The sequence below is a fragment of the Rhincodon typus genome, chromosome 19 (genome assembly GCF_021869965.1).
Source record: "Rhincodon typus isolate 14 chromosome 19, sRhiTyp1.1, whole genome shotgun sequence".
Taxonomy (NCBI): Eukaryota; Metazoa; Chordata; class Chondrichthyes; order Orectolobiformes; family Rhincodontidae; genus Rhincodon; species Rhincodon typus.
The window spans coordinates 19,858,554-19,869,255 of record NC_063350.1 but is presented as its reverse complement, the minus strand read 5'-3'; the positions used below and the strand labels follow the sequence as shown (position 1 = coordinate 19,869,255).

Below are 10,702 nucleotides of genomic sequence, written 5' to 3'. Positions count from 1 at the left end.
CCTGAGCCTCAGGATTACGGAACTAGTGACTTTTCCACTTCGCCACAATCCTCCTTTGACAATAGTAGTTCATACAAGAAAGCTGTAATTTTAATAAAGATAAAGGATTATTTTAATTCAGAACTATTTCTTCATTTATAAAAAAAGGCAAAGGCAATCTGTATTTGTACATACACTTATCAATGTAGCAAAGTCTTGCTTTAAACTAGTTTGTACAAAGTCAACAACTAATTTTTTGTATTTTGCATCCATTGGAAGGTTTCCACCACAACTTCTGGGAATTTTCTTTCCATTTAATACACAGATCACTCACCTTCAACAATAATGTGACTGCTATGTTACTATTATCTGTTAGCAGAAGAGATTGAAAATGCATGAAATTTACTTGGTAAATTAGGGTGTTTACTTAGCAAATTTGAATGCAGTAGATTTGCAATATGCAGATCTGGAATAAATTATTTGGAATAGATTATTTGGGACTGCTGCCAATTGCATACTTACGCTTGGTGTTCTGAGGTGGGATTTCTGAAGTTTGCTTTGTATCCTATCAACAACATGGACTGTGCTGAATATGAATCCCCATAGAGATCCATCTGGACAATAAAAACATAATTTGCTTAGTCTTTTGAGTTTAGATGAAACAGCAACTGTTGAGAGCAGCTGTTTCTGTTACGGTGGCGACCACTGGTGGGAAATCAAGTATATCAGTGGAGAGTCATGCATCTTAACCATCTCCCAACTGGCCTTTCATGTTTGGTTCAGGCCTTCATCTTAGACATCTTGATGTTGGCTGTTCTGCAATGCTATTGGTAGCCTCAACTGAAAACAGGATTTCTTAATGAATACCAGCGAGAGCTGTATGCCTCATGCACTGATATCAATACATTCTTTAGAAGCAAATTTATATATTTTGTTATATATTGGAGGAACTATTGTTCCCATTGATTGGTCTGCAGATTGAGGCGACAATACACTTGTATGGGCCAGCAATGTATATAATCTGAAAGTGGAGAGAGAAACAGAGTTAACATTTTGTGTCTTAGAAACGGCATTTTTGATATTGTTGAACTGCATAGGTCCTCTCCCAGGTCTTGGGAATAGCCGCTGACCAAGATGACAGAGCACAAATTTGCAACAGCGGAATAAAAGTCAATCAATAGAATATGATGTTAGCCTGATTTTTGACCATGACTGATTATTGCTAAATTTACTGGACAACATGAATTATTAGTTTTGATACAGCTGAAACAGGTTATTTGCTGGAAAAACATCATTAATAGATTATTCAGCCTGTTCAGAGATGTTATTACTTGAACCCTGGGCCTTGAACCCAGGCTACACACAAGATCCGCTAAACATCATTGATATAAATTAGATTTAAACTGTTCTCCTTCCCTGCTTGTTTCCGAGAAAGGAGTAATAGGATATGGAATTACTTTTGCCCGTGTAATTGCTATGCAAGCAAAGTGGTGTTGAACACAGACCAACCAACAGAAAGGAACAAAGAATTTAGGGCAGTTGACAACAGACCAGCACTGCACTACCTCCCAGTGGATAACTGCAGTTCACATTTAGCACAGACCTAGGAGAGAAATTGCACATCTTTTTAGTTGTCCAGCAGCCTTGCAGACACTGTACAGGCCTTCTTCCAGGATAAATCTACAAACACACAGCCACATGAAAAGTATTTAATATTTCTGCACTTTGAAAAAGACCTGCTGTACACATCAAATTTTACAGAGAATATTGCCTGATAGTAGGGCACTTTCCAGAATTTGGCTTGGATCATCCAAGCACCAACAATGGTGATTGAATAGTCATTGTACCCTGCAATATGATATCTTTAAAAGTCCAGTGGGAATGTTCATGAATAGATGAATAAATCGTTGATTGGATGAATGAGTGAGTGACTGAAACAGTAAGTGGGTATGAGGTGAGTGAGTAAGATTGGAAGGAGTGAAGTGGGTAGAAAGTAGGGGTTTGAGAGATTAGGTGGGTGAGGTGAATAAATGGGTATGGGGTTCATGTGTGATGTGGGTAAGTGGGTAGGCTATAAGGTGTTAGAATGCAGGGGTGTGGGGGTGGGGTGCGGTAAGTGGGTACTCAGATCAGGAGATAGGTGAATTGGATTGGGATGTTAATGGGTATTCAGTAGGGAAAGTCAGGGTCGGGGTAGACAGTTCAGATAGTTGGACAGCAGGAACAGATTAAGAATGCAATCTGGTGTTGGTGTGGTCAGGCAATAATTTGGTTGGGTGTCAGTCATGGGTTAGTCAGATGGTCGAAGGGTGGTCAAGTCACAGGTAGTCAGGTGAGACAGGAGGATAGTTAGATGATCGAGGAGAGGCTGGGGTAAGGAGTGCATTTGGGTAGGATAGCCAGATCAATGGAATAGAGAATGGACAGTCAATTTGGGTTGAGGGTTAGTGGGTTGTTAGTCAGACCGGGTGGAGCTTGAAATGTTTTCCAGACTTTCCCCTAGGCCCAGGCTAGGGGAGAAGGAGGTTTGAGCCTCATTGCAAAAACCATGGGCTGAATGGCCTCTTTCAGCACTGAAATCATGTTTTGGGAGGTCTGATTAATAGCAGTCGATTAAAATGCTCTGCCACCTCTGTGAGCTGAGGAATGGCCATAAACAAGTTTCCCCACCCTACACACTGGCTGGGAGACTGCCAATACAGGTGATACACTGGTGGAGAGTTGGAGGTGGGAGTTGGGTTTTAAATGAGTCCCTAATTGATACAACTTGCTGCCAGTGGGTCTCCATTGCTGTAAAATGCTGCGCCAGCAGAAAGATGTCAGGCTCCCGTACTTTCTGTTGCCCTTTAACCAAAATTCCCTTCTCCCAGTCCATCTCCTGAGGGCAGGTTACATTCAGCCCTTCATGACTCTGGTGTGGCATCATCACTGTGCACAGTAAAAAGCCAGAAAACTGCAACCGCCTTTCCTTTTGCAGCTATTGAGCAGAAATGGGGGATGAAGAAGAGTTTAGGAGTTTGCTCGAAAAACCATGTTTATAGACCACATCAGAATCATACAAACAGGTCTAATGAGCTGCGGATTCCCAGTTTACACCAAAAGTTAATAAGACCTTTGGCACTGGGATACTCAGAGGTTTCTCTACAGCTAAAATAGCTCTTCCCATGATAATTGGCTCAAGCCAAATTGCTACTCATTCCATTCCAAACACTATGGCCTATACGAAGTGACTGAGACCTGAGGATTAACAATTCTTTAAATTCTCTGAAAGCTGAAGGGGAATTGCCAGAAGTGCAAAGTTTCATCAACACAACCCATTGACCGTACAGGATCAGTCATGTATCAAGATATCTGATGGTGTGACCACGGAGAAGTTATATTGTTGCTTATTTCAAGAATTATCAAATAAATTGAATTCAGCATAAGCACTTAGAATCGTACAAATCAGCTGAAGAAAGGGTGAGACTTTTGGGGCTTTGTGGAGGTATAATAGAAAGCATTCATATCAAATATTTAATACAATGGCTTCATGTGATTAAGGAAGAGGAGGGTGGTTCGTGCAAGTGCAAGGTTGACAGTCTGCTAAAGTGGTGATACTGGGGATTGTTGGCTACTAGCCAGAAGCCCACAACTTGCAAGACAAAAATGGGTTTAATGAATGGTTTTATAAAACCCCAATGTGTGCAGTTCTGGGAAAAATCAGTGGTGTAATCTTTAGCTTCTGGCAAAGTTGAAATTTTGCTAAATCTGGAGTTGAAGTTAGAAAGTGACATCTTGCAGTCTAATTTTAGGTCTATTTGTTACTGAAGAAAACATTAGCTTATAAGTGTGATGTGCTTTGTTACTTACTATGTTATTGAAGAACATTATGAAGTTGATTGAAATTCACCAGATATTACCTGCTTATTCAGATATTAAATATGAAATAAATTTGTTAGCTTACAATTCATTTTGTTTCACTTCATGTATTTATCAAAGTGCCAGGAACCTTAGTCCAATCTCTCCATGCCTATTAAGAAAACAAAGGGATGGACAGTATTGTGTTAAATATTGGAGATTTGTGGAGAAAAAATATGTAGCAGGAAAAAGAGCAAATGACTTTCTAAAAAATATGACCTGCTTGTAAAAGCAGTTGAACAAAATCTCAGGTCTGTGACCCCCTCACACAGATGTTTTCATTAAAGCAAGTGAAATGCCGAGTTTTGCTTTCCTTTCATTCTTAGCCCTGTACCTGGGGAGGAAATTAGGCAGTGTGATGCAACTTTGGTTTTGCAGTGCAGATAAACATGGCACAATGTCACCTGATTTTTTTTTATCATTGTACAAACCTGCACTTCACATTTCAATAACATTGCTCTTCACCTCAATGGAATTTAGAATTGCCCAAGCATCAACCTTGAGAAGCAGTTCTTTTCTTGAATTAACATAGTTTGCTGAATGCTAACACCTACTTTCCTTCCTTGTGGAGTATTTTTCTATTTACATAATTATGCAACAGTTACCTTCGTTTAAGAAACTCATTTTTATAACTAACATTAACTAAGAACAATGAAAATGAATGAACTGTGAAACATGAAGGGAATGAAATGTTTGAAATTTTAATGGTGTTATCAGAAAGTTAAGATTGGCTATTCAACTTATTTTCTTTACTGTTTCCCTTTCCTGCAGGCTCACCTGTAAAACTGCCATCTCTTCCTGAAACGAGAGTTATGACATTTGAACAGAAGCAGCCATGAAAGGGCTAGGAGGCAATCGAAGCCATCACCCTTCTGACAACTGCGAACCGACAAGTGACCAAATGTATCCAACCGCTGTCCCAGAAAGGAATCCTTATCTGCTCAATCCAGCAGATTCGTATCAAATGGAACATCATCGCTTCCCAATGTCCAGCACTATGCAGGGAGACTGCCTCCTCCCTTTGAACAATCAGATTGCCAGCAGCACCTTCCCCAGGATCCACTATAACTCACACTTTGACCTGCAAGATGATTGTAGTTTCACCCCCAATACTTCTACAAGCAAAATTAATCGCATTCCTGCTAACCTGCTGGACCAGTTTGAGAAGCAGTTGCCTATTCATAGGGATGGATTCCATACTTTGCAATTCCAGAGGGGTGATAACAAGCACCGGAGTGAAAGTCCGGGTCGGATACGCCACCTCATGCACTCTGTGCAAAAGCTCTTTGCAAAATCTCAGTCCCTTGAGGCTGCCGGCAAAGGAAGTGTGAATGGGAGCAAATATGGTTCAGATGACTCCAAACAGAGCAAGAGAAGCAAGAGCAAGGACCGAAAATTGGAATCAAAGCGCAGAACAAGAACAAATATATCAGGCTGGTGGAGTTCCGACGATAACCTGGATAGTGACAACTTAAATTATCGGAATCCGATGAGTTTAATGACACTTGGGAGGCGCACTGACCATGGACCTGCCAAATACTTCATGAACGCATATAACACAATCAGTGAACATACTCTTAAAGCTTCAAAGAGCAATAATGATTTGAAATGTTCACCTTGTGTGAATATACCAATAAACGCTGACTCAAAGTACATAAAGAGGGGCTCCTGGTCCACACTGACATTAAGCCAGTCTCGAGAAGTTTGCCAAAAATCATCTGCTACTATGGACAAAGCACTATTGAAATCCAAGTCATATCATCATGATCTTGCTTCCCAGTCCTTGAAGGTAGGTGACGTATTTTGAAGGCTGAGGTGTGTTTCAAATCTTCCACAAGCAAAACCCATAATATCTTTTATGCATTTCGCAAATATCAAATTGTAGCAAAATTGTACTCTACACCATATTGTATAATTCAATTAGGACCTAAAAGGTGCCATGAATATTAAATTGAAGACTGTTGAACAACATCCAACTTTCAGTGTGCACCTCTCATCTGACAAATGTATGGAATAATCAGCTAAGACTGTACTCAGAACAATTTGCAGCAGGGTGGTTTCGGAGGGGGCGATGTTGTAATGTAGTGAAATTTGTTTAACGTTCTGTAATTTCTCAAACATAATTGCACACCAATCTTACATAATCCAGGTAATAGACCATCCAGTGGCAATGTAAAGGTTCATTAAAAACACGCAAAAGTAAAATTAACTGACAGTGTTACAAGAGTGACAATTTGTCCTCTGAAATAACTTAATTTTTGCAATTCAGAACCTGCACACCATTGAAAGTTGATGTTGGTCTGCCTCCTACAACATGATTTCCTCAATTTTATTAACAAAATACAGAAGGGGCATTCTTCCCCCCAAAATTAAAATCTTTGTTTCAACAGGACTTATGGGCCATCGGACATATATTGTCTTGGACGTTAGCTTCTGCCCCAGTGAAAGCGGATGTCCTGCTTCCAGTTAAAAGGCCCCAGGAGTTCTCCACTCCTGGTAGCACCATGAGGAAGAGTGGCTGGGACTGCAGCCAGTATCAAAGTAGGAGTGTCATTGGTGTGGTGTGGCCACAAGGCCGGATAAGTGAAGTGTCCACACAAGCAGACCCTTTCAAGAGGGTGGAAATTGTAAAGTCAGAAGCAACATGTTCAAGAGGGGATGGACCTTTGTGCTGGGAGTTGGGGCCCTCCATTGGGTAAAGGATTCCCGAACAGGAATACCACCATTCTCCACCAAGCCCACAGCCAGGCCAGCAGAGTTTAACTGAAAGTCTAGCCAAGAGCCATGGGCACTGCTCATTATTCATGTACCGTCTCAATTGGCTAAAGGCGAGTGGGGTGCCCGACAGCTACCATGCCTCTGATAAAATCTCAGTAGGAGCCGATAGGCAATGGGCATGTTGGGTTCCCTGGTAGCCTACCCAATTTTATGCTGCCCCTCACCCACCCACCATGGGTGATTAAAATTCCAGCCTTCAAATCCAAGCGTTTCCTTCTGTGTGTAGACAATGGTGGAAACTGGCAGTAATGGACAAACTGCCCATTATACAAGCCATCCACTTTTCCATTTTGCCAATTTCATAAAATCTCCAATGACCAGTTTTGCGCTCGTACCCTGAATTGAAAATTACTTCCCAGAGAAGTTAACATTCACATTCTGTAGGATTGCTTGCTCTGGATGGACATCTCTGTTCTTGTGTGATAGTTGAACTTGTGGTAAATGCCTTCAATTGCAAATTACTTTGCGTTTATCTTATAAAGATTGCGTCCCCTATAGTTGAATGATTTTGTGCTAATTTTACACGAGCTGCTATAGATGTTCTGAAAACCTGGAGGTCACCCATGAGGCAAAGAAGATGCACAGGCATAAAATTCATACAGTGGTGTATGTATTATCACAGAAAGCAACTGATTTCTCATTGATATAATTTGAGTATAGAAGATGTATCATCTCAGCATTAATTTCTCCAGTCAAGTGAGAAACGTTTATGTAAAAATAGTATTTATGCATCAATTGCTACAACTCAATCAAGGTGTTCTAAAACATAAACCACCATAATCTGGACTCAGCCATTATGTCTTTGTACCTTAAGCAGTAAAATAGCCAGCCAATGAAATTCAGCCTATTATGTGTTTGCTGCAGATTGTTAATTATCAATTGTTTGATGAATGAATATTTATGATATTTCTCTGTTGCTTGAGAAAATATTTAATATTTCAGTAAATGCAGAGCGTCAGATAAGGTCTAAATTATTTGTTTTTTTAATTTATCTTCTTATTCCACTGATACTTTTGGAAAAGTAAGACCTTTTATAGACAACAGGAGCAAAAGACCTCCAATGTTACAGATTCACAAATTTGAATTTACATTTTGTAAAATCATAGATATTGACATGCATAAACGAACCATTCTGATCGTTATCTCTGTGCTTTTTCTCTGAAGTAGCACTTTCCTAAAGCTGTACCCTTATCATTTCCCTGCGGCTATGCAAACATTTCCCTTTAAATAATGATTCAAATCCCTTTTGAAAGCCTCAATTGACTTGCTCCACCACGCTCTCAAGTAGTGCAATCCATACCCTGACCAATCATAATAGCATTTTCCTCATGTCACTATTAATACTTCTGACAATTAACTTAAATCTGTGCTTTCTGGTTCTAAATCCTTCCGCCAATAAGAACAGTTTCTTCCCACCCAGTCTGTCCAGTTCCCTCACAGTTTTGAATACTTTTATCAAGTCTCCTTTCAACATACTCTTTTCTAAGGAGAACATTCCCAAAATTTCCTTTCTATGCAATTGAAAGTCCTCATCCCTGGAAACATTCAGCACCCTCTCTAATGCCTTCACATTCTCCCTCAAGTGTTTTATCTTTACCAGACTCAGTTTTTCAGTTGAGGTTGAACGGATATTTTATTCAGTTTTAATGTGACTTCCTTTCTTTTCTACTCTTTGCCTCAATGGATAACGCCTCCAGATGCCAAATATTTTAAATTGTCACCTGTGTCCTGCCATCTTCAATACCATGTGTACAATAGCACCCAGATCCCTCTGCTTCTGCACTCCCTTTAGAATTGCACCCTTTATTTTGTATGGATTGTCCATGTGCTTTCTAATCATCACATGTCCCTCTGCATTAAATTTCAACTGCCAGTTGTCAGTCCATTCCACCAACATGTCTGTGTCCTTTTTGAAGTCCTACACTAATGTCCTCATGGTTCACGATATTTTGAAATTCTAGATCATCCACAAATTTTGAAAGGATGCCTGCACACTGAAGTCATTAGTATGGATCAGGAAGAGGAGGGGTCGTAACACCTGGAGAACTCCACTCTAGACTTTTCTCCAGCCTGGACAAAAGTCGGCTGTGGCTAATCTCTGTTTACTGTGCCTGTTGCTACTGCCCCTTTTATTCCATGGGATTGAAATTGTGTGACAGGTCTTTTTAAGTGGCCTTTTCTCAAATGTCTTTTGGAAGTCCTTCTACATCGCAATAATAGCATTACCCTCATCAATCCACCCTGTTATCACATCAAAACATTCAAGCAAATTTTTTAACATTGTTCTTTGGTTAAGAAAAAGCAGCTTAATAAGGCCATATGTAATGAAACAAGGCAGAATTGTTAGTTTGTAAAATAATTTTAAACTGACACAAAACATTGGTTAGACCACATGAAGTACTGTGTACACTTTTATCTCCACAATATAAAATGGAAACAGACACTAGACAAGGTACGAAAATTATTTATAGTATGACACAAGTACTGAGAGGGTTTATCTATCAGGAAAAATTGAACAGGCTAGACCTCTTCTCACAGGAATAGAAGGCTGAGGAGATCTGAAATTATGGGGAGATTTGATAATGTAGGCATAGACAAGGTACGCACTTTGCATGGAATCTAGAACTAGGTGTAATAAATATAATCGTTAATAAATTAGCAAGAAATTCAGGAAAGTCTTGTTTAGCTGAAGAATATTAGAAAATGGACTTGATACCACGTGGAAAATATGCAGTGAAGAAGGGTCTCGACCCGAAACATCAACTTTCCAGCTCCTCTGATGCTGCCTGACCTGCTGTGTTCCTCCAGCTCCACACTATGTTAGACTCTGACTCCAGCATCTTCAGTTCTTGCTATCTCCAAATGAATAGCATACTTATGTTTAAGATACAGTTGATTCATCCATGTGAAAAAGGAATAAAAAGAAATATAAACAGGTTACGGGAGTGGGCAACAAGTTGGCAGATGGAGTATGACTTTGGAAGCCACCTTGACAGTAAGAATAGAAAAGCAGAACATTTCTTAAAAGGCATGAAACTTGTAAGTGTTGATGTTCAGAGGAACTTGGGTGTAGTTGCATAAGAAAAGTTAACAAGTAGGTATAGCAAGCAGTTAGGAATGCATGGGCATATTGATCTTTATCACAATTGGAATGGAATAAGGGAGTCTTTCAGCAATTATATCCGCTGTTACCATACCTGGAGCATTGTGCATTGTTTGATCTCCTTTTCTAATGAAGGATATGCTTGCCTTGGAGACATCAGAGGACGATTCACCAGATTTGTTCCTGAGATTAGAGGGATGTCCTGTGATGAGAAGCTAAATGAATTAGGCTTGTACTCTCTGGAGTTTAGAAGAATGAGGAGTAATCTCTTTGAAACATTGAAGATTCTGAAATGTCATTGAGAGGTTAATTTCCCTGCTCCGGATATTTGGAGACCGTACTCCCATGTTCTAGCTAAGAGGTCAATAATTTAAGACTAAGATGAGATTTTTTGTTTCCCACAGATATTGCAGTTCTTGAGATTGCCAGATTTGGAATAGGAGAATGGACCGGATGAATATGTGGCTGGAGAAATATGTAGGAGGGAAGAGTTTTAGATTCCTGAGGCATTAAGATTGATTCTAGGGAAGATGGAATCTATTAAAGCTGGACAGGTTGCACCTCAGCTACATCATGACTAATATCTTCACAAGAGAATTCATTACTATGGTGGCAGTAGGTTTAAACTAGAATGGCAAGGGTGGGAACTTGAGTGGGGAAACACAAGAGAGGGAAGAAAAGATATAAATGAAAGGTAGAAAAGTAGAAAGCAAAAGTGGAGGCTAGAGTCTAAAAAATGTGTAAAAATATTTTTTTAAATCTAAAGGTACTGTATCTGAATGCAAGGAGCATTCAAAATAAATAAAAACCAAAAGAATTGCGGATGCTGTAAATCAGGAACAAAAACAAAGTAGCTGGAAAAGCTCAGCAGGTCTGGCAGCATCTGTGGAGGAGAAAACAGAGTTAACGTTTCGGGTCCGGTGACCCTTCCTCAGAACTCAGGTT

The 10,702-nt window shown here is 39.8% G+C and overlaps 1 protein-coding gene across 2 annotated transcripts in view; it reads left to right on the top strand.

Moving 5' to 3' along the window:
* Positions 1 to 4,696: 4,696 nt before the first annotated feature.
* The window catches only part of LOC109934040 (disks large-associated protein 4-like), a 195,392-nt gene continuing 189,386 nt past the window's right edge, over positions 4,697 to 10,702 (top strand). The window contains exon 1 of one of the 2 annotated variants that reach the window (XM_048608422.1): positions 4,697 to 5,655. In XM_048608422.1, the coding sequence (XP_048464379.1) occupies positions 4,712 to 5,655 (944 nt within the window). In that variant the 5' untranslated portion in view covers positions 4,697 to 4,711. Of the gene's footprint in view, positions 5,666 to 10,702 lie in introns of both variants that reach the window. The other variant, XM_048608421.1, reaches the window with a different exon arrangement.